This window comes from Macrobrachium nipponense, chromosome 5 (genome assembly GCF_015104395.2).
Source record: "Macrobrachium nipponense isolate FS-2020 chromosome 5, ASM1510439v2, whole genome shotgun sequence".
In the NCBI taxonomy this organism is placed as follows: Eukaryota; Metazoa; Arthropoda; class Malacostraca; order Decapoda; family Palaemonidae; genus Macrobrachium; species Macrobrachium nipponense.
In genome coordinates, this window is record NC_061107.1 from 78240878 (window position 1) to 78264877 (window position 24000).

The following is a 24000-nucleotide window of genomic DNA, read 5'->3' on the forward strand; positions in this document are numbered from 1 at the left end:
CTGTGTATTTTTACTTTACTTTAAATCATGAGTTAACATACTGACGCGTTACATACAGGTTAGTTCAGCTTTACCCTGAATGGAGATAGTCCTTAATTCTGTCAAATACAGCAGCTGTTGCGACGTGGTATTCATAAATGGTGCTAATTTCCTTTCCACTTCTGATAAACTAATCTTATCGTTAAAGATAAGCCACAAAAACGTCACATCCCTGAGGCAAGAGGTCGTGATCTGATAGAATGTAATCAGTTGGGTAGTAGTTCCAGCCTTTTTTTTCTTTGAGAATTTCTATAGTAAAATGTTTGACAAAGATCTGATATCTCACTTCATTATTTTCTTCATCTCTGTCCAACCACCGTCGACTAAGCATCAGGTACGTAGTTTATTGCTGCTTGGGTCAACGGGGCACTGTGGTTTTAACGGTTCGTGTCCAGATCGCTTCTTTCTCTCCCAGTATGTCTGTGAGAGAGAGAGAGAGAGAGAGAGAGAGAGAGAGAGAGAGAGAGAGAGAGAGAGAGATACTCGTTTTAAAGTCTTTTGAAAATACTGGATTTTCGCCGCGGAAAATCATATCATCATTCATTATCCTGTAAGACCACTCAGGCCCCAAAAAGTCCTTAACTCATTGTTCTTTATTTATAATATCCTGTGCGCACTCTTTGGCTTTCTTGCTCTGTTCTTTTTAATAGTTCTCTTGCTCTTTCAGTATTGCTCTTAATCTCTCTTGCTCTGTCAGTATTGCTTTAATATCACAACTGCCCTTTGTGAAAGATTATGATAAATACTTCTTTCTGTGCTGAGTCCTCTTCCAAACCCTCTACATGTGGCAGGAGTTTCGCACATTCCCGTTTCTCTTTCCTTTCGCAAACTTTCAGTATCATTTCCTCTGCACTTCTTTTCAGTATCTTGCTCCTGTGTTACTCACGTTTATCTCAAATGCTGCCTCTCCTCAAAAAGGTCATCATCACTTAGGAAAGCTTTGTCTTTTGTATCAGTTTCTCAGACTTTTTCTCATTGTTCCATGACCTTTGGGTTACTTCCCTCTCTCTTATTAACCTACGCACCGTCTCCGTAAGACATTTGAACTTCAAGGTATCTGCAATTTCTCTTCACTCTCTCCCATTGCATGTCGTGTGCAGAAGTCTCAGAGGCATTCTAACCTGACATTTTGGTGCGCTCCGCATACTGTCCTAGGCTAACTCCTCAAGATCACCCCATTGCCGCCTCATTGTCGTCAACCACGTCTTCTTCTTCTTTATTTTAGTCGGAGATGTGGCTTCATTTACTGGAGCCAATGTACTCCCCTGCAAAACTCTCTTGACTACATCAACTTTGGCGCCTACCTATGCCTCTTCTACCAAGGGCATCCCACCCTGGTGTATCTGGTACTATTCGTTTTCTATATACATGGCCCAGCCACTTCCAGCGTGAGAAACCTAATATGAGTACCCAAGTACCTCTCTGATTCTGCTGTTTGGTATCCTATCCCTCCAACTAATTCCTAATATTCCTCGGGGCGCCTTATTTTCAAATGTTAAGAATTCTTATCCGAAGTAACTGTAATAGGCGTCGTTTAACTCTGGCCATGTTTTTTCGGTTGTGTCCTTAGGTAAATACGAAGTGTAGAGAGAGAATCTATCAATTCCAAACTTTTAGGGAGGTTACGTAACGTCTCAGGGTTGGGACTTGCCATGTCGATCATCTCTTATATTACCGTTATTTTCCACAGTATGAGTTAACTATTTCAGCATTTGCGTGACTTAATATTATTATTGGGTGAATTGTTCACCTATCATTGAGATAAAATGCTGGTTTAGTAAACTGAGTCAGCAATTGTTGAGAACAATAATAATGGCTATCGTATATATTTTCGCGCTGTTATTGTGCACACGTCACATTAGTTTACGCGTTTTTTTAAATTGAATTCTAATTAAACGTTATTTTAACTGCGTCAAGAGAAGCTTATTATTACTTAATTTTTATAACTACGAAAGTCCGTAGCAGTTCGGAGTTTTACGTTCTGATACGGATTTAATTGATATGTCGCGAGTGAGTTTACGCTTTATGGACAGGAGTTCAGCGGTCTATGAATATTAATTTCTCTCTCTCTCTACTCTCTCTCTATCTCTCTCTCTCTCTCTCTCTCTCTCTCTCTCTGTCTGCAATGATTGTGATGGACGGTATTAAGTTGGAATTTCATCTTTCGAACTTTGCTATGAATAGGTTAAGCGAGTCGGTAAATATTGTGTATTATGCCCAAGGCCAATACTATATTGGCCTTGATTATGCAGAACGCGTTCAATAATTGTTGTGATTGTTGCCTGTTCTGTAATTTAGCTCTCAGGCCTCATTGCAACATATTACCGCTTGCATTGCAAAGCTGTGGTGTGTGGTTTTTTAGTTTTCTGTAAAGTAAACTACTATTGTGCCGGCTTTGCCTGTCTTTCCGCACTATTTTCTGTCCGCCCTTTGATCTTAAAAACTAGAGGCCAGAGGGCTGTAAATGAGTATATCGATCATCCACCCTCCAATCATCAACCATATCAAATTGCAGCCCTCTAGCCTCAGTAGTTTTGATTTCATTCAAGATTAAATTTAGCCCTAATAGTGCGTCTGACAACGATATAGGCCAGGCCACCACCAGGCCGTTGTTAAAATTCCGTGGGCTGCGGTTCATACAGAATTATACCAAGACCACCGAAAGATTGATCTATTTTCGTTGGCCTTGATTATACGCTGTGCAGAAAACTCTATTACGCCGAAGAAACTTCGGCGCATATTTTATTTTATTTTTTTTCTTGGGGCTTGAGACCGACTTGATTGTTTACCTTCTTAATGACGATGCTGTTGTGGTTCATTTAGACGTATCGTTATAAAAAATATAAGAAATATCGCAAGCCTTGTATATGCATTGATTATTCGCTTTTCAGCGCCATAAGGTAACATTCGAAATGGAGTTCATGCGGAAATTCGGTAGTTTTCTATTCTATTTTATGATCAGCTTCCGACTTGGTGCAGAAATATAAGTTAATTAATGTATTTCATTTTTATTTTTTTTTTACTCGGAGGATGTAATTTGTAAACTGGTGTGGCTGATATGTTATACTTCATTAGCATCGTAAATTGACAACAGTTCAAGGTATATACATGAATTGTTTTTTGAAAGAGATTTTATTATTGTTAACATGAGGGTTCCTTGCCTTTGCGAGTAATGTACAATATCAAAATTGCGCTGATATACAGGATGTCCATAAAGTCCCAGTACCATTCTGAGCAACAAATACTTTTAATGGTACTGGGACTTTATGGACACCCTGTATGTATTCACCTATTCGCCCTTGTAACTTTGTGACGTTATAAAGAGGCGTTTAGGCTAGTTGGTGACCTTGAGGATTCCCCGTTTTAACACGTCATGTCTTATCATATCTAAAGCGTTTCATAGATAAACGTGCTGGCCAATTTTTCTCGTGACTTTCCTTACGACATTTCTGACGATGCAAGGTCTTTAGGAAGGTCTTCAGGAAGGTCTCCACCAAGGTCTTCACAAGGGATGCTCCCTGAAACATGACTTCTGCTTAGGAAGGTAGTGCCGTTAGTGCACCTCATGCGGTGCACTGTAGGCGTGATTAAGGTTCTTTGAAAGCGTCCCTTCGACCTCTAGCTGCAACATCTTTCATTCTTTTTACTGTACCTCCATTCATAGTATTTTTCTTCCATCTAACTTTCCACTCTCTGCTAGCAGTTGGTTCATAGTGCAACTGCTTTGAGGTTTTCCTCCTGTTACACCTTTCCAACCGTTTATTGTCAATTTCATCTTCGTTGCTGGATGACCTCATATGTACCAGAGCTTCGTCTTCGATCTAACTTCTATATTCTGTTGTACTTTATTCTGTTCTATTCTGAAGTAGATCGTAAACTCTTGGAGGTTTAGTTAAGAAGCAGTTTAAAGAACTAGAATGCAAAAAGGGGAGGTTCTTACTAGCGTAAATGACTGGTAATTGAGCGAATTAGCATGGAAAGGATCGCTCGTCTGCTCATGCTCATCTGTCAGTCCGCCTCTTAATTAGTTTTTCTCTTAATTGGCTGATTTCTCGCTTATGTTGACTTTGCTCAAAGGTAAAAATTGCCTCCTGGGTCAGTCGGGAAATTCCTGTTTGACAGTTTTTGTTTTCTTTGCATTTTATTTAGAGCTGACTTTTATTTCTTAATGTTGCATCGTGTATAGTAATTCCTTGGTTACTTTGTTGTCTTTTTATTTATATGAAATAGAATGCTTCAAGAGAAGCGATGGAGGTGGAGGTGGATGGAGCCCGAAGGAGAGGAAGACGTAGACCAGGTGGAGAGATTGCATTAGAGATGATATGAGGGAGAAGGGAGTATACGTGAGGAAATGACACAGGACAGAGGTAGATGGAAGAGACTCGTTAAAAACGGCGACCCCGAATAGGGATAAAGCTGGGAAGAAGAAAAAGAAGACTTTTATAATTAAATATAGCCATTAATGCTCTCTTTGTTTATTTCTAAGATTTTCACACATTTTGGCTAATGAATTTGTAATATTTACAAAACCCTCAAAAGCTGAAGTGCGCCCTGAATTCAGAGCCAATGCGTCCTAGGAATAACACAAATTGATATGGCTCAAAAATTGGGGTGGCAACCTTTAAGAGATATTCGATGATTTCGCTGTCGTCAGCTTTTAATGAATGCTCCTTTTATGAAAGACGGAAGCAGCCTTTTTTTTTTTTCTCGACTGAGAGACATTGATTGATATGTGTATTGGTGCTTTTTCGATTTTTTCTTTTTTCTTTTTTTTCTTTTTTAGATATGGTCTATTTTGGTTACCACAGAACTTTTTTAGCATAGCAGTATGACAAAAGACATCTCGTCTTCGAAGCCTGTGAATATTATTTCAGAACAGCGAAGAAATGGGCGATATTGCTTTTTTCAGGCCTTGTACTATGATGCACGGTGAAGACGAATAGAGTTTTCTCTGTTTGTTATGTTTGTGTTTGTCGAAATATGTGAATACTGTTGAAATTTTATGCGTGCGTTTATAAACACACACACACACACACACACTTACTTTCTCCAGCGATCATAATATGACACCTATATTGAGCTCAAGGAAGAGAGTCCATTGTGATCGTGGGTGACTTGGCAACACGCATCAGTAACTTACGGATTCCGAAACTCAGTAATCCATGGTTTTGATTTCTAATCAGAAGTTTAGTCGACATTATTTGCCTCACTCTTTGGATGATGCCTTTTCAGATTTAGCTCCTGTTTTAGCTTGTGTTAAAATTGATACAAATGCTCTAAGCATTTTCGTCAACTTTGACATTTTAAGCAGAACAATTCGGCTTGAGATAGAGGTTGAAGGTTCTGGGATCAGAATCCGCCACAAATATTATTTCCCGCTTTGAAATGTAATTGCAGCATGACTTTGGGTTGGCTACATCGCAGGACTGGTTCAGTCAGCCTCCGAGAAGCCAAATGTGTTCCCTTGAGTGGCTGCAATAGATTAATAAGAGACTTAATAATCGTTCTGCGTGGGTTGCTAATCTTATATGTTTGGGAGGCTTCTTCGCGTTTTTCTAATGACCTTCTTCTTCTTCTTCATGTGGGACTGTTCAACTTTCGGCCGATATTCATTTTCTATCATTTTGGTTATTTCTTTTGAGAACGTTCGGTATTTCTGTGTAGAAATGGCGTCTGTTTTTTGTCACCTAATGAGGGGGAGGAATGGCAGTGTTTATAATTCATTTTCCTGTATTTCTACATTTTTTATTTCATTTCTTGCAGTAATCGTAATCTCATCGTTTCGGGGAAAATACTAATTTTAACACCTGATTTGGCTCTCTCTCTCTCTCTCTCTCTCTCTCTCTCTCTCTCTCTCTCTCTGTACATATATACTTTCTGATATAGATTTAATATTTATTATTTTTATTATTTTCAAACTTTTATATTATTTCTATTCTTTATTCATTCCTTTTCCTTCATCAGAACATTCAGCGATTCTCCAACATTATGAAGAGAGAACTGAAGTAGGGTCTTAATTCAGTGCGTGAGGGCTCTCTCTCTCTCTCTCTCTCTCTCTCTCTCTCTCTCTCTCTCTCTCTCTCTCTCTCTCAAATATGTAAAGGTTCCAGCCGCTCCCAATTATGAATCAAAACTACACATTTGCAGTTTTTTTCCTTGCAAGCTATGTCTTAATTCATCCTATTTCAGGAAAGAGGCTCTAGAAGACACTTTTTTTTCCTCTCTCTCTATTTCTTCTTCTTAATTATGTTCCCATCGGTGAAAGCAGATGGCTGTCATTAAAACTTTTTATGTCGTCCTCCGAAAACTCATTCTTTCTTATAATTACGGTGCTTCATTGAATGTGCGTGTGAGGACGTTCATGAGATTGTCGTTGGTAATACGCTTCTGGTCCTTATAGAGAGAGAGAGAGAGAGAGAGAGAGAGAGAGAGAGAGCAAACATATTTTTTCTCTTTGTCGCATGAGATAATACAAAGATCTAAAATTTTTCGCGGTTCATTCGTGAGCTTTTCGTTGGAAATATTTTTCTGGTATATATATATATATATATATATATATATATATATATATATATATAAACATATAAATATATATATATATATATATATATATATATATATATATATATTTATATATATATATAAAGAGAGAGAGAGAGAGAGAGAGAGAGAGAGAGAGAGAGAGAGAGAGAGAGAGAGAGCGCATATTTTTTCTCTATGTACGAAGAGAAGACAGTCCTATGTCGTGTGAGTTAGAGAACAAAAGAGATATCTTAATTTTGGATGGAGGTTCATTCTGAGTTTTTAAATTAAGGAAATATCCTTTTGGTCCAGAGGAGAGAGTGAGAGCGCATATTTTTATCTCTGTATACTTAATAATAGAAGAGCAGTCCCTATGTCCGTGTGAGTTAGACAAAAAAGAGATATCTTAAATTTATGGAGGTTCATTCGTGAGTTTTTAATTGGAAATATCCTTTTGGTCCAGAGAGAGAGAGAGCGCATATTTTATCTCTGTATACTAAGAGAAGGCAGTCCTATGTCGTGTGAGTTAGAGAACAAAAGAGATATCTTATATTTGTGGCTGTTCATTTTGGAAAATCAAATGTATCTCAAGTTTCTGTTTTTATTTTTATTAGGCAGAAGAATTGTCACTTGTTTTTATTTCTCTCTCTCTCTCTCTCTCTCTCTCTCTCTCTCTCTCTCTCTCTCTCTCTCTCTTCTCTCTCTCTCATCCAAGATTGGAGGATGCAAAATATACCGGAAGATGCATTAGCAATTCTCTGGTAGATATTAGAGGTGCCACACACTGAGAGACCTGGGGAAACCCAAACGAGTTGTAAGGTCTGTAAGGTAATTCTCTCTCTCTCTCTCTCTCTCTCTCTCTCTCTCTCTCTCTCTGCAGAACCCTCACCAACCCTATTATATAGACCACTATTATCCCTCTACATCCAAGTAGTGGCAAACCTTTTACTAAATATATATATATATATATATAATATATATATATATATATATATAGTATATATATCTATATATAGACCGCTATCATCTCTTGGTAAGTGTGATCGGTAACTGCTTATTCGCCTTTCTCTACATCTAAATTGTGACATTGTCGTCCATCACCTTTTGTTTACTTGGGTTATTTTTTAATTCTGGGCCCACACCTTTGAAAAACGATACCGAAAGGCTGCACCTCCAAGATAGTTAAGCTTAAAAGTTGTCAGTTTCTGATCCTGTTTTCGGTAGTTAAATTGCCCCAGCATAGGATTTCTTTAAGTCTTCCTGAACATGAATCTGATTTCGCTGGACTTCAGTTTTTGAAGTAATGTATTGAACTGTTTTGATAAAGAGTGATAACTCTTGGGAGACGGATCAACTGTTTCAAGAGGGTAACAACCCCCACTTTTTTTTTTTATTTCAGTGTTGAAAACATTAGAAATACTGACGTGTTATTTGCCGTGTTTTTTTCATTAAAACAAATTCACCTTCAAGAAATGTAGGAGATGAGAATAGGGTTTGATAAAAGGATGAAAGGCTGATCGAGAATCTCGCTTCTGAAAGGAGAGATTAGGACGTTTTGAAGATCGCCAGTATTTTTTGTGGCGTCATTCAGTAACCTCCTCCTGTTTCCTCTTTTGCATATCAAGATTAAGCACATGAATTGTGTGATTATGGAAGATGTTCGTTTATCCTAAGCCTTATCAAATACAGGCAATGATATCAGCCATCAAACACTGTTTTTTTTAGCCCATTTTTACGCTTAGTTTGAGGAACCGTGATTGATTAGGGCACCTATGCCCATCCTTCACCCCGCCCCTTAACCTAAACTACGAGTAAATGCCTGGAGGAGAGTATAGTAAAAACCAAACCAGCTACTGGGTGCTTGGTCCGAGGTTTATATTTTATTCCCCCCCCTATAAATACAAAAAAAAAAAAAAAAAAAAAAACTTGAAATTGCTGGAGTCGTTTGGGGACCTCCAAGTTTGGGGAAGGTGTGGCTATCGATCACATTACTAGACTCTCTCTCTCTCTCTCTCTCTCTCTCTCTCTCTCTCTCTCTCTCTCTCTCTCTCTCTCTCTCTCTCTCAGAATTAACTCGATCACTGGACCATCAACAGTTAAGGTGCAACGCATCGTGAACGTGTCGATCGATCCCAGCACTGGTATTCTGGAAATTATACCGACTGTTAATTACCGGTTGTTAAACTTAATTGCTATTGCATGTGACACTGTCTGCATGGGGTATGTGGGGTTATGTCCCCGGGAGCAAGAGCTTTTGACATTTAACGTGAGAAAGACACACCAACGTCGTCTGACCTTTAAGTAAATAGTCATACAGCTGCTATTTTTTTTTTTTTTTCACCAGTGTTCTATTGAATTTTCGCTCATTTCTTTTAATCAGATTACTAATTGTAGTTGTGAATGATGTGAATTTACTCACATGGTACTGAGTAATGGAGTTTAGATATGAAGTTTAACCTTACGTGTTTGTGCTGTTAATTGTATGCATGAATAAATGCAAACCTTTGTTCGTGTGTGTGTTTATGCATTTTTGCGAATATTTCAAAAGTTTGTCGACAGTTTGCAATCGTCCATTAAAAGTTCTGATTTGCTGCACCAGCTGTTGGCGTCGCCCCCAGCCATTAATCTGCCTGTGTGAGGTGAGGTCAGTGAAAAGGTTCTTGGTCCACTGACCTTCTCGCTTCCTCATCCCCTTCCTCCTTCTCCTCCCCCCTTCCCCTCCTCCATCCTTATCTCCATCTCCTCCTCGTCCCCCATCCTAATCTCCTTCTCCTCCTTTTCTTCCACCTCCTCCTCCATCTCCACCTCCTCCTTCCCCATCCTTATCTCCAACGCCTACTCCTCCTCCTCCTCCTCCATCTTCATCTCCTCCTCCTCCTCCATCTTCATCTCCTCCTCCTCCTCCATCCTTATCTCCATCTTCTCTTCCTCCATCCTGATCTCCATCTTCTCCTCCTCCATCTTCATCACCTCCTCCTCCATCTTCACCACCTCCTCCCCCTCCTCCATCCCTACTCCTCCATCCATATTTCCATCGCTTACTCCTCCTCGTCCTCCTCCATCTTTATCTCCTCTTCCTCCTCCTCCTCCTCCTCCTCCTCCATTTCCATCTTCATCTCCTCCTCCATCATATCCTCCTCCTCCTCCCCCTCGTCCTCGTCCTCCTCCTCCTCCTCCTCCTCCTCCTTTCCATCTCATCTCCTCCTCCTCTCCTACCATCATCTCCTCCTCCTCCTAATCCTCGTCCTCCGTCCTCCTCCTCCTCCATCTCCTCCTCTTCCTCCTCCTCCTCTCAGATAGATGTGGAACAACAAAAGAAATAGTAAGTCGCAAAAACCAGCCTCGTCTATTTCCTCTCCCCGATCAGAAGGATGAATTTGGTCCCTGGGGACGCTGTCCTTTAGGGTCGTCGCTGTGTGAGTGTGACGACCTTAAAGCGCGACTTAATTTGCTCAAGTAACCAGTCCTCAGTGCTTGGGCATCGCCCGCATACCTTGTGTAACGTGACATCTCCCATGAATGATCCTTTTGGGTGCTTCGTCGTGTGGCCTGTTTGGGTATGTGCCTTCGGTTTCATTTTTTTCGTTTCGTACATATATATATATATATATATATAATATATATATATATATATATATATATATATATATATATGGAAATTCTAATTATACAAAACAAACTGAATTCGTGCGTTGAGAGTTATCATCGGATGATACTCTTCTCTTAATATCCAGTCTTCCACAGAAGTCCTTAGATTCTGGTCATGAAGTTCATGTGAATGGTCTTGAATTTAATGATGCTGGTGACCTTGTTAATCACAAGGCCGTTATATTCTGATTTGGATCATTTGTTAATATTTTCTTATAGAATTTGCAGCTAATAAATATAAAAGATTAGTTGTTGATGGACTCCATAGTGACTAGGTATAGGCTTATGGAGGTGATGCTACTCTCGTTTCATTGATCCCGTTTTCTATGTATAGACTTGTGGTTGCCGATTGTCATAACAGTCATTTCAGTGAAATTTGTGCACGTTGCAAATTATAGTTATGAAGTCAAAACTTAACGAGGTTCAAATTATGATGGTTAGAAGTTCTAGGGCGTTTACCCCACCCCACCCTCTTACCTAGATATTTTCATTTACAGTATCTCATACCTGCGTGCAACTCTGTTAGACATCTAGCTATCATTGTTCATTGCAAATTCAATTTTAAGAAACCATTACTGTCCATCTTTTCGTCAGTTGCACGATAAATTGGCCTACTGAGAAAGTCCAGATTTGGGGATGTTTTTGCTCTTCTATTCTGTCATGTCTAGAATATATTGTTTCCCAGTTTGGTGTTCAGTAGCTGAATCGCATCTTAAAGCTTGATGTATTAGATTTTATTCTTATTCCAGATCTTAGTCCCAGATCTTGTACCGTTGTTCAACTAGCTCATTGTGCATGCTATGTGAAGTGAGGTGCTTCATCATTCCAGCCATCCTTGGCAAGCAGATCTTCCCAGACTATGCCATGCGCCATATGGTACTCGAAGTTCAAACGTAGCGCACTTATTATTTTTTTTTTAATTGAACTGAATTGAATTGAATGTATAATTTAGGCCCAAGACCAGGTACTGAGACCTACGAGGTCATTCAGTGGTGGAACGCAAATTGACAGAAAAGGGTTTAAAAGGTGTAACAGGAAGAAAACTTCGACGCAGTTGCATCACAAATCAATTGTTAGAATAGGGTGGAAAGTAAGATGGAGGAAAGAGAACATGAAAGGAAGTACAGTAAAAGGAACGAAAGGGGCCGAAGGCACGCCGCAAAGAACCTTGAGTACTGCCTACAGTGCACCGCATGAGTTGCATTGACGGATTGAACGTTATTTATTAGTGATATGTGTTGTTTATGTTATTTGGTTTTCTTTGTTGTACTTCTATAGGTTTTTTATGAACTTCTTTTCTTATTCGTGCTGGAGTTCTTGGAGATGTTTACGACGCTGGTGGCATGTTTTTTTTTCTTCTTCTACCATTCTCAATATAATTACCGTCATTACCACTATAATGAATACTATCCTTTACACTTCCTCAGCAACTGTGTGTGTGGATATTACCAGTTTATCATTATCATGTTATCTCATGTAGCTAGATTGTTAATGTTATTGTCTATCCTTTGTATATTCCATGTACATGGCCTTGAGCTTAAATAAATTTTTTTATTATTTTTTAGTTATATTTCAGAATGTGGTCTTTCACTTTTTTATTTTCATAACGTTAGAAAATGATGTTTGCTTCACGAAGACTTTTGGTGTCACGACGCCAGAAACCTCAGCTGGATCAATCAATCTCATAATTTTTCAGTGTTAGCATTTCTGTTGCTTTCTCTTCCGTCAACTTGCGTTTTGGCTTGACTTCAATAATAATTATAATAATAATAACAGATACTGTGATTAAAACCATTCATTAAAGTGTTTTAATGCTTTTATGAAATTACGAAGACAAGTTTGACAAGTGGTATTTCTTGTAAACTAAAATGCATACAAAAATAAGAATTATGCAAATACAGTCTCCGCATATTATTTGCTGCTCAAGTGTTTGTGAGGACGCCGAAAATGCTCAAATATTACAAGAGTAATAAAATGAAGCGACCATCTTAAAGTTGAGTAGGCGCCTATATTATCGAATTTTTATTTTATAGTTTAATGAAAAAAAATTTTATTTGTAGTTTTCTGTAAAAGAAAACTATCAAGATGGCCTTGTCTGGCCGTCCGCACTTTTTCTATTTGCCCTCAGATCTTAAAAGCTACTGAGGTTAGAGCGCTGCAAATTGGAATGTTGAGCATACACCCTCCCATCATCAAACATACCAAATTGCAGCCCTCTAGCCTTAGTAGTTTTTATTTTATTTAAGGTTAAAGTTACGCATGATCATGCGTCTGGCAACGCTATAGGACAGGCCACCACCGGGCAGTGGCTGAAGGTTTCATGGGCTGCGGCTCATACAGTTTATACCACCAAAAGATATCTATTTTTCGTGGCCTGGATCACACACTGTACAGAAAATGTACAGAAAACTCGAAAATTTGACACAATTTTTACTTGTTTTTATTCATGCCGGTTAGATTTTGCAATATTGCATTTTGCAATGTATTTTTCCCACGTCTAAAAACGTATTTTAGCTGCAGATTAAGCACCTCTATATTTTTCACCATTGTGAGCGGACAACGCCGCTTCTCGTGGGCATTGGATTACCATTCCATAATAAAATGGTAATTTGATGCACTGAGAGAGATCAGAACATGTTTTCGTATTATCATTATTTTACCTTTAACTACTGAATTTAGGATGGGTAAGAGTATTTTACGTAGGATGTTCATCCTACGTAAAATACTCCGACAGCCGTTTAAAATTTTAAGAACAAAGGTGCCGCATGACCTCTAAGCGTGTTTTGGATTGATTCACTCTCAACAATTGAATTATAATTGACCATAATGATAGTGTTTGTAATGCTACTAGTAACAGAGGGAAGAAGGAGAATTGCATATTATATATATATATATATAATATATATATATATATATATATATATATTATATATACATACATATATATATATATATATATCGGAGGAATTAATCTGTTGACGGAATGCTGATAATATAATCAACTACGTTTGAGTTGCTTGGGTTCTTCTGCGATGTCGTTTTGCCATCTGAGCTATTTATTACATTATTGGTTTATTGTTTTATGATAAGAATCTCCACTGCTCTCGTTAGAAGTAAGGCAACGGCAACACCATGGCCAGTTCCAGAACCTGGAACAGGCAAGGAAACCTTATCGGTTCGTTGCAGATCTAGAAATTTCCCGAAACGCAGACACACCCCGCAGTGTTATTCCTCTTCCTTGCCTGAGAAAAGTCTGACGTAACGGCTGTGTACAGGTCTGAGTTGCAGTGAGTGAGCGAGTGTCCGTCGCCTCTGGAGAGACTCACATAAAAGGACCAGGCTTTTGACTCAGTCAGTCAGTCATGTATGTGAGCCCGAACGAGCACCAGCCACCACACACGCGGTCGTAAGTTCACTCGCTTTCCCCCACCCGTGTTCACGCCAGTCTTGGCCCATAAAGTTTGTTTACGTTCTTTAAACTTATCTCTTTTTAATAGTGATTGAAGAACGAGCGAACAGAAAATCAGCTGACTATGTGTTGAATGTCATTAATTACGTTGAATGGAATGGATTACAGTGATACAGAGATTTCGTTTGAAATTAACAAATCTTTGGATATCGGTGAAACTGGTAGAAGTCGATGTAGTTCTGTGATGTTATTAATCGTTGTTATTTAAGAGTGCGGTTACTAATTAGCCGTTATATTTATTCTGTGTAGTTTATGCGCTGTGAATGTTGCGTGAAAGAAATTAATTAGCATAGTTATCGTCACCGGGTCAGACATTCAGATTTTGTGCATTATTTTTTTTCAGTGCTGATTGTATAGATGTTAAAAACATCTATTATAATTTATAATCCTGAGATAAACATATACGAATAAAGCGAGTAAGTATAACCCATCGTATCACAAACTTTGCTGCTGTCTATAAGCATCAGCGAATCGAGTGAAGCTTCGCTCAGTTGTCCGAACTTTGATGATGATTGTTATTGACGCCACGAACTTCTGACGCTGAGGAGGCGACCCTTGGAAAAGCAGCAACTCCCAAAGGATTGTTAAAAGCAGCAACAGCAGTAGAACCAGAACTAGCATTGGTCGCCTCTGATCGACTTGGTGTTCCAACGTGGCAACTAGGTTAGTAATCGTGTTTGTGCGTTTGTTCGTCTGCGGGGGATTGTGTCCTGCTGTAACACATGGACGTGTTCTGTCGCTAATTTGAGAGCTGGTCCTTTAGAATGACGCCCATGAGTCACGTGATCGGTTGTCATTATTTCTTCGTAGTATGTATGATTAGAGGATGTCAGTTTTAATGAGATGTATTCATATGATTTGTTCACTAAGGATATTTCCTTTTAGAAAATCATTTCAACCTAGATTACCACTGCGTCACTTTGTGTAGGCCTAAACTCCATTTGTTCAAATAAGAATCATTTAAATGGTTACTTTACCTGCAGTAACTTCGGTTTTAGGCAGAGGGAGGAAGTGTGTTCGTTAGTACGTGCGTTGCCAGTTACTAGGAATGACTCATCTCGAGTATATCAGGTGTGTCTCTCTACTCAACCCCGATATAACGTAATCGGTTACCGATGACCCGTTACTTAGGCTGATAAAGGGGCTTTGGATTCTCGGGACACTTTTTCGAGGAGTTTTCTCCTTCACTTCAGCTCGTAGGCAATTTATCCGTGGAAGGTGGCACCCTTAAGCCTTCCTTAAGTCGCTTATTGATCGCCGGCAAAGTCCTTGAGGATGAAACGGCATCTCGGGACCGTGAGAGTTTCGAGGGGGTTGGTCTAGGGCGGCAGATCTGGGTCTAGGGAGGTCCGCGCTGAGAAAGGAGATATTTAAGGAGGAGGAGGTGGAGGAAGAGAGAATGAAACGAGACGAGGAAGACGCCCTGGGATTCGTAAGGGAAAGCTGGTTCAAATGTCCTCCTCTAGTTACAGATTGTCGATAGAGCTTTGCTGGTAGGCTGATGTCTGTTATTTTTCCTCTCTCAGGAGGTTCCGCGGCGCTTCTTGAAGCTATCTGGAAGTTGTTTCTTATTCACGGCACGGAACAGTGATTTCCTATTGACATTAATCGGCTTCCGTACGCTGTGCTTTTCCGCTTTATGCATCAGCGAAGGGAGAGAACTGTCATTCGTTCTTCATCTGTCTGTAGGTACCAAATTTGCTTCGTAAAGAAGTGTTTTTACGTTGAATTGATTGAATAAACTGGATAGAATTATTAAGATAGGAGTATTCCTCTCTCTCTCTCTCTCTCTCTCTCTCTCTCTCTCTCTCTCTCTCTCTCTGGCAGTAGTATGGCACATCGTTTTCCGTTGAATTGATTGAATAAACTGGATAGTATTATTAAAGAGTAGTATTCTCTCTCTCTCTCTCTCTCTCTCTCTCTCTCTCTCTCTCTCTCTCTGACAGTAGTATGCTACATCGTTTTACGTTGAATTGATTGAATATACTCGATAGTATTATTAAGATAGTAGTATTCTCTCTCTCTCTCTCTCTCTCTCTCTCTCTCTCTCTCTCTCTCTCTCTCTCTCTCTCTCTGACATTAGTATGCCACATCGTTTTACGTTGAATTGATTGAATAAACTGGATAGCATTATTGAGATGGTAATATTCTCTCTCTCACCTCTCTCTGACAGTAGTATGCCACATCGACCCACCTGTTCACGGGAATTCCATTCCAGTAATATCTAGACATTAAAGTAATTCCGGTATTTTTGTTATTTCTATTCTGGGTCATTTTGTTTCTTTTTTTTTTATTGTGCGTTGATTTCATTGACCTATATTTACTACTTTACCCGTCAACACCAAACTATTATTTGACATTTTTGCGGAAGGTCGTGATTCTCTTAAAGTCTGGTATAATAATATTGTTGATATTGGAATACCCATTGTATTACGTATTTTGTACATCATGAGCATCGGAAGCGTTCCTACATCAGATAGGTATTCCTTGAAGGTGACAGACATGAAGTGAGTTCTCTCCCTTTTTTATTTGTCAGTCGTCTATGTGTCTCTCTCTCCATTTCAGCTTTATTGCAGGTGTTCTGCTCCACAGCCCAATGTGTTCCAAGGGTAGCAGAAAAACTATCCCTCTCCTGAGACCTGCCCCATCTACCCTTTTCCATTAGTTTTTGTAATGCATTTCAGCCATTGGAAACATCTTGCTCCATGTATATTTTGTTCAACTGAACACCTTTGATAGCGCTATCTTTTGGTACTTTAGGTCCACCACTACAATCACTAGCAGCTTTCCATCTGCTCTCCTTTGTAGCTTCTGACATTACTGTGGTAATCAGTGCTGAATCCTGAGGGACACCAACTTTCATTAGTATGTGATACACCTGGCCCAAACTTCACTCCAGAACTGGTGTTGTGTCTGAGTAACAGCTCTATTTCAAAATCTGTCTATGTAATTTAAATATTTCTCTCGGTACTTCGTCAAATTCCTTATCAAGATCCGCAGATGTATAGTATAATCCACTGTTCTCCTCTTCTTTTTTTTGTTTGGGGGTGCTGGGGTGTGTGGGCCAATATAACAAAGCAAACTATTTTTCTCAGCGTTTTCTTCGACACTGTTGCCAGTGTTTTCATCGTATTATTACCCCTGGAATTTGCACATAGAGCTTCCGCTATTATTTTATACATCGTTATTGTAAGGATCTAATTCAGGCATAATATAAATGTATATAATAAATGTGTCTATACACATACATATATTATGCAATTTAAAAATACGAATTATGCAATATAAAAATACCGTATCGTGCTTCTAAATAATCAGTAGAAGGATCCACAGTAATATTCTTGTTTATCAAGAAGAAATATATTTGTCGCAATATTTACAGTGATTATAGCTTTCGCCCATCCATCTGTGGACTTGATCACCAACTAAACAAGAATATTAATGTGGATCCTTCTATATATACATTATTTTTATGTGTATATATACATATATATATATATATACACACGCATATATATTTATATATATATTGTATATATGTCTAGTTATTTTGTGTGTACGATTGTGTGTGAGACTCAGTTAGTTCACAACTCCAGAAGGTTAGGAGACCAGTGGCACAATAGAGGAGCTTTTATTGTTGGTGATGACTAAAGTAGATGCTGGTATAATAATATTGTTGTGAATGTTATGGACTCAATTGTACACTTCTAACAGCACCATTCTCTCTCTCTCTCTCTCTCTCTCTCTCTCTCTCTCTCTCTCTCTCTCTCTCTCTCTCTCTCAGCGCTTTGAGTTGAATGGGTTATAATGCCATTGTGCATGAGAGACGCCTGTTGAACCTTTTATGAAGCTTGCTACAGTGCCCTTTTTATCCTTTTGTTGGTGTAGGTGGTAAGTCGAGAGTTTTGGTGACCTTATCTTGTTTTGTGATGTCTCCCTTTATCAAGTCCTGATAAGGTAACGTCAGGTAATTTATTATTTTTTTTTTTATCTTGCTTAACCGGGTATTTATTCTGTGTACTGTATTACAGCTTACGATTTTGAACCAAAGGCATTTTCCCAGAAATAAAATACGTTCCAGACCCTGCCGAGTTATACGAAGGATGGGCGGAATCTCTCTCTCTCTCTCTCTCTCTCTCTCTCTCTCTCTCTCTCTCTCTCTCTCTCTCTCTCTCTCTTCGATCTGGCAATTCCTTTCCAATCCAATTCCAAAGTCGGCTCAAGTAGCATTATTCTCGGTAATCGTTACAAATAATGATCGAAGCCACTCATGGGCGAAGGGTATACCGTTGTGGTAATCCTCCCCCTCGCTCTATAAGAATTTGGTTATCGAGAACAGGTATCGAGCATCAGGTGTATAGTACCGAATGTAAATGTCGGTAACTGGGCCAGAGACGCGAAAGCAAGAAGAAAAGAGCGAGGAAAAAAGTGTATACCGGTTGGACTCCATGGACAGATGGCTAGCGGTACTTAAGAGGAGCTGTTGCCAAAGGTCTCCATAATGGCACGTCCACTTCCATAGTAAAATAGACTGATGAGAGGAGGTAGTGTGCTTGTTTGCCGATTTTTTAAAAAATTTTCTCACCCTCTCAGTCCGGAAGTTTGCTTTGCAGCGTTGTTTGTTGATTGCGCATTGTCAGTGTTCTTGTTATTTTTATTCTTATTATTGTTTGGTTTTGTGGCTGTTCTTTAATTTTTGTTGGTCTAATATCCTAATTTATGTTTTTATTTTCCCGTCGTTTTCCTGGAAATTATCGTCATTATTAACATTATTATTGTTTGTTTCATGTCCCATTGCTACAGCCTCAGGAATTGATGGATTCGCGTAATGTTTCCTATAAAATCGAATGACTTATAAGAACACTTGCTGGGATTTATTTGAACGTTAGCGAAACACTGCTCGCAGTTTGGTCGACTATAAAGGTTCATAGTCTGGCAAGTAGATGCAATGTAAAATAGCTGTGGTATTTGGTGTTGTTTATCACACGTTTCGCCTTGCTGTCAAGTAGGAACATTTCCATGAGGGTATCTGGGGCCTCCTATGAAACGGCCTAGCGTTCCTGAACAGGACACGCACCCACCTAACTCCTGCCTAGTACACAGTGTATAAATAGCAACTTAATTTTCGCTTACTCGGGAGTAGGCCTACAAACTATTTTGTTTTTGGTGGCGGTACTGTTGTTGTTCTTGTTGTGGGGAAGAAAAGCCACATGGAAAAGTATAGAAAGGTCTGAAACAGGTGTTTCACGTTGATTTCAGGATACAGGAATTTTAGAATAGGATATTTATGATTTATTAGAATAAAGATGCAAAAAGTAAAAAAAAAAACGCATGTTAGATAATACAGAACAGTTATTTATAATAAAATATAGCATATTTATTTTAATTTTTGTTGTTGGAACAACGCTCCGTTTGGCCGTAGATTCTAGCACGCGCCCCGAGTTAGCTGGAGGTCGGATCACGCGTTGTTTCTGTTTCGTCTTTCTTGTTTCTTATGATGTACCATCTTCGCGTATTCTTCCATTATTTGTAGCATCAGTTTGTGAATTCTTATGAAGGTTAACTGATAATGTATTGCCTTTTATTTATTTATTTATTTATAATGTTCTCACATTTCGACGTGACAGTGTTCAGTGTTATTGGTGATATTTCACAACTGGATGTACTGTGGATTTATACTTATTGTGACTTGATTGGTTCTGCAAGGTGGTGTTGGAGTCACCTTCTCAAGGTCCTACCATGATGAGGGGATTTGGTAATGCAGCACTTATGCATTTACTGAATGCTGTAAAGTATTATTATTATTATTATTATTATTATTATTATTATTATTATTATTAGAAGGTGAACCCTATTCACATGGACCAAGCCCAAGGGGCCATTAGCTTGAAAGTGAAGCTTCCAAAGAATATGGTGTTCATTTGATAGAAGTAACAGAAGGTAACAGGTTATAAGAAATACAGAAAGAGGAGATCAGTTGTTAGGAGAGAAAAAATAATGTAAGAAATGACTAAATAAATTGATAAAAATGTAAGTAAATTACAAAGTACGAGGAGAATTGCTTCAGGGTAGCAGGTTTGCCAGTAGCGTTACATGGAAGCTCTTGTTTGTTCTCTGGTTTTTGTGAGCCTTGGAGAATTTCATCAAGAAGATAGTTTCTTGAGGAATGCTTTCAACAATGATAGCATTGAAGCATAATGACAAATTTGTTCACCAGTACTGGGGAACTTTCTTAGATTTAGTGACCCCCAAGGGTTTTGGAGGGTCGTTATCTAAGACTTGATATTTCTTTGGAGTCATTATTTTTATGAAATTTAAAGTCTTTTGTTCATGTTTTTACGTTGATCCTCAAGGGCTTGTACCAAACACGCCGCATAGGTGGATAATACCAGGTTAAACCCTTGGGTAATCATCTAGGAAAGAACCAGTACCGGTATAGGAGACATGAATGTGGGAAGGTATGTGAAGTGGTGGTTGGGTTGGGGGTTGGTGGGGCTTATTGTACTTTTTTTTTTTTTTTTTTTTTGTGGCTGGCTGTTTGTTTTGATGACAAGGTGGCAGTTGGAAGAACCAGTCCACTAGAAAGCTCAGGATTGTAGACTGACATGTTGGATCTGCATTTGTGCGCTTACTGGACGATCATGTGGTCGTGGTGGGGTCTGTTGGTAGCACCGCCGTTGCTCTCGTTTCTTTCTTGAGCTTGTTTGGTGAAGAAGCCGCTGGAAGTTCATAGCACTACACGAATGAACTTGGGCACTGCAGAATACTACACAATGCAACTTTGGCACTGCAAAATACTGTTCCAGCATGTTTGGCACAGCACACGATATTTCAGGGTTTGTACGTAATTGTTCATTGGTAAAAGTTACAAGATTCACATGTGGTAGCTTATAGGAGCTAAGATGCCATGTTTATAAAAATTTTGGACATCGTGCTCGGTGATATGTGCAGGGTATGTCATCCAAAACTAAGATATTTTGTTTTATACAGTAAATACTCACTAACATGGGTGCTAGTCTTAGTTTTCATGAAGTGACTGGAGAATATTAAAACACTTGTGAAAACAGGCATATTCTGATGCGCTAAGGCGCATAATAGATGTAGTATCATCAGTTTTATATACATACAACAACACACTGACGGCACTCTAAACTTAAATAGATCAAAACGCTTGGAACCTCATAGAACTATCAATATAACAATGAGATCCAATCACTCAATAACGAAAATAATAACGAAATGAACAAATAACGAATTAATAACGGGAAGTATTGAAATTGCCTAAAATCTTTTCCCACACTTTGATGACAGTTTACAAAGAGTAAAATAACGAATGGCATAGACTAGATGTCATTTTGGTTTTTCTTGGCCTGCTACTCAAGGCTATTAGTTGGCTCCCTCTTTCTCAACGGCCTCGTACTACGTCACCTCACGTAGGGAATTTATCATTTATTTATTTATTTATTTTTGTTTTTGCCAAAAGACTTAGACAAAAAAATTTCACCTATTTCACTAATGACGAGCTCCTCTCGTCTCCATCCTCAGCAGTAGGACAAAAGAACGTCCAGCAACCCCACCAGCTGCCTTCCATCCTTCGTTCCAGGCACAAACAATTTCACCAATGACGAGATCATCTCGTTCTCCATCCTCAGCAGTAGGACAAAGGACTTCCAGCAGCGCCACCAGCTGCCTTCCGTCCTTCGTTCCAGGCAGGAGCAATTTCACCAATGACGAGCTCATCTCGTCTCCACCCTCAGCAGTAGGACAAAGGACGTCCAGCAGCGCCACCAGCTGCCTTCCATCCTTCGTTCCAGGCACAAACAATTTCACCAATGACGAGCTTATCTCGTCTCCATCCTCAGAGTAGGACAAAGGACGTCCAGCTGCCCCACCAGCTGCCTTCCATCCTTCGTTCCAGGCACAAACAATTTCACCAATGACGAGGTCATCTCGTCTCCATCCTCAGCAGTAGGACAAAGGACGTCCAGCAGCCCCACCAGCTGCTTTCCATCCTTCGTTCCAGGCACAAACAATTTCACCAATGACGAGCTCATCTCGTCTCCATCCTCAGCAGTAGGACAAAGGACGTCCAGCAGCCCCACCAGCTGCCTTCCATCCTTCATTCAGGCACAAACAATTTCACCAATGACGAGCTTATCTCGTCCATCCTCAGCAGTAAGACAAAGGACGTCCAGCAGCCCCACCAGCTGCTTCCATCCTTCATTCCAGGCACAACAATTTCACCAATGACGAGATCATCTCGTCTCCATCCTCAGCAGTAGGACAAAGGACGTCCAGCAGCCCCACCAGCTGCCTTCCATCCTTCGTTCCAGGCACAAACAATTTCACCAATGACGAGATCATCTCGTCTCCATCCTCAGCAGTAGGACAAAGGACGTCCAGCAGCCCCACCAGCTGCCTTCCATCCTTCGTTCCAGGCACAAACAATTTCACCAATGACGAGCTTATCTGTCTCCATCCTCAGCAGTAGGACAAAGGACGTCCAGCAGCCCCACCAGCTAGCTGCCTTCCATCCTTCATTCCAGGCACAAACAATTTCACCAATGACGAGCTTATCTCGTCCTATCCTCAGCAGTAGGACAAAGGACGTCCAGCAGCCCCACCAGCTGCTTTCCATCCTTCGTTCTAGGCACAAACAATTACACCAATGACGAGATCATCTCGTCTCCACCCTCAGCAGTAGGACAAAGGACGTCTAGCAGCCCCACCAGCTGCCTTCCATCCTTCGTTCCAGGCACAAACAATTTCACCAATGACGAGATCATCTCGTCTCCATCCTCAGCAGTAGGACAAAGGACTTCCAGCAGCGCCACCAGCTGCCTTCCATCCTTCATTCATTCCAGCCACAAACAATTTCACCAATGACGAGCTTATCTCGTCTCCATCCCTCAGCAGTAGGCAAAGGACGTCCAGCAGCCCCACCCAGCTGCCTTCCATCCTTCATTCCAGCACAAACAATTCACCAATGACGAGCTTATCTCGTCTCCATCCTCAGCAGTAGGACAAAGGACTTCCAGCAGCGCCACCAGCTGCCTTCCATCCTTCGTTCCAGGCACAAACAATTTCACCAATGACGAGATCATCTCGTCTCCATCCTCAGCAGTAGGACAAAGGTCGTCCAGCAGCCCCACCAGCTGCCTTCCATCCTTCGTTCTAGGCAGAAACATGTTCACCAATGAAGAGATCATCATGTCTCCATCCTCAGCAGTAAGACAAAAGAACGTCCAGCAGCCCCACCAGCTGCCTTCCATCCTTCGTTCCAGGCACGAGCAAATTCACCAATGACGAGCTCATCTCGTCTCCATTCTCAGCAGTAAGACAAAGGACATCCAGCAGACACACCAGCTGCCTTCCAGCCTTCGTTCCAGGCACGAACAATTTCACCAAGGAAGAGATCATCTCATCTCCATCCTCAGCAGTAGGACAAAGAACGTCCAGATACACCACCAGCTGCCTTCCATCCTTCGTTCCAGGCACGAGCAAATTCACCAATGACGAGCTCATCTCGTCTCCACCCTCAGCAGTAGGACAAAGGACTTCTAGCAGCCCCACCAGCTGCCTTCCATCCTTCGTTCCAGGCACGAGCAAATTCACCAATGACGAGCTCATCTCGTCTCCATCCTCAGCAATAGGACAAACAGGCACGAGCAAATTCACCAATGACGAGCTCATCTCGTCTCCATCCTCAGCAATTGGACAAAGGACTTCCAGCAGCCCCACCAGCTGCCATCCATCCTTCGTTCCAGGCACGAGCAAATTCACCAATAACGAGCTCATCTCGTCTCCACCCTCAGCAATAGGACAAAGGACATCCAGCAGCCCCACCAGCTGCCTTCCATCCTTCATTCCAGGCACGAGCAAATTCACCAATGACGAGCTCATCTCGTCTCCATCCTCAGCAATAGGACAAACAGGCACGAGCAAATTCACCAATGACGAGCTCATCTCGTCTCCATCCTCAGCAATTGGACAAAGGACTTACAGCAGCCCCACCAGCTGCCTTCCATCCTTCGTTCCAGGCACGAGCAAATTCACCAATGACGAGCTCATCTCATCTCCATCCTCATCAATAGGACAAAGGACTTCCAGCAGCCCCACCAGCTGCCTTCCATCCTTCGTTCCAGGCACGAGCAAATTCACTAATGACGAGCTCATCTCGTCTCCACCCTCAGCAATAGGACAAAGGACTTCCAGCAGCCCCACCAGCTACCTTCCATCCTTCGTTCCAGGCACGAGCAAATTCACTAATGACGAGCTCATCTCGTCTCCACCCTCAACACTACGACAAAGGGCTCCCAGCA

At 40.4% G+C, this 24000-nt stretch overlaps 2 protein-coding genes across 10 annotated transcripts in view; one reads left to right on the top strand and one right to left on the bottom strand.

Annotated features, from left to right (window-relative positions):
* Positions 1-24000, top strand: part of LOC135215440 (endophilin-A-like) — a 610297-nt gene that overhangs the window by 334266 nt on the left and 252031 nt on the right. For 5 of the 9 annotated variants that reach the window (XM_064250094.1, XM_064250101.1, XM_064250100.1 and 2 more), the window contains exons 1-2: positions 13471-13615; positions 14022-14341. The exons of 3 other annotated variants lie outside the window; for them this stretch is intronic. The gene's annotated coding sequence lies outside the window, so the exon portion shown is untranslated. Of the gene's footprint in view, positions 1-13470; positions 13669-14021; positions 14342-24000 lie in introns of those variants that run through there. One more of the 9 variants, XM_064250097.1, reaches the window with a different exon arrangement.
* LOC135215835 (heterogeneous nuclear ribonucleoprotein A1, A2/B1 homolog) lies at positions 9320-9671 on the bottom strand. The gene is made up of 2 exons (XM_064250789.1): positions 9604-9671; positions 9320-9572 (listed from the first exon to the last, which is right to left on the bottom strand). Exons 1-2 carry the CDS (start codon positions 9669-9671, stop codon positions 9320-9322), a joined length of 321 nt encoding a protein of 106 aa, XP_064106859.1.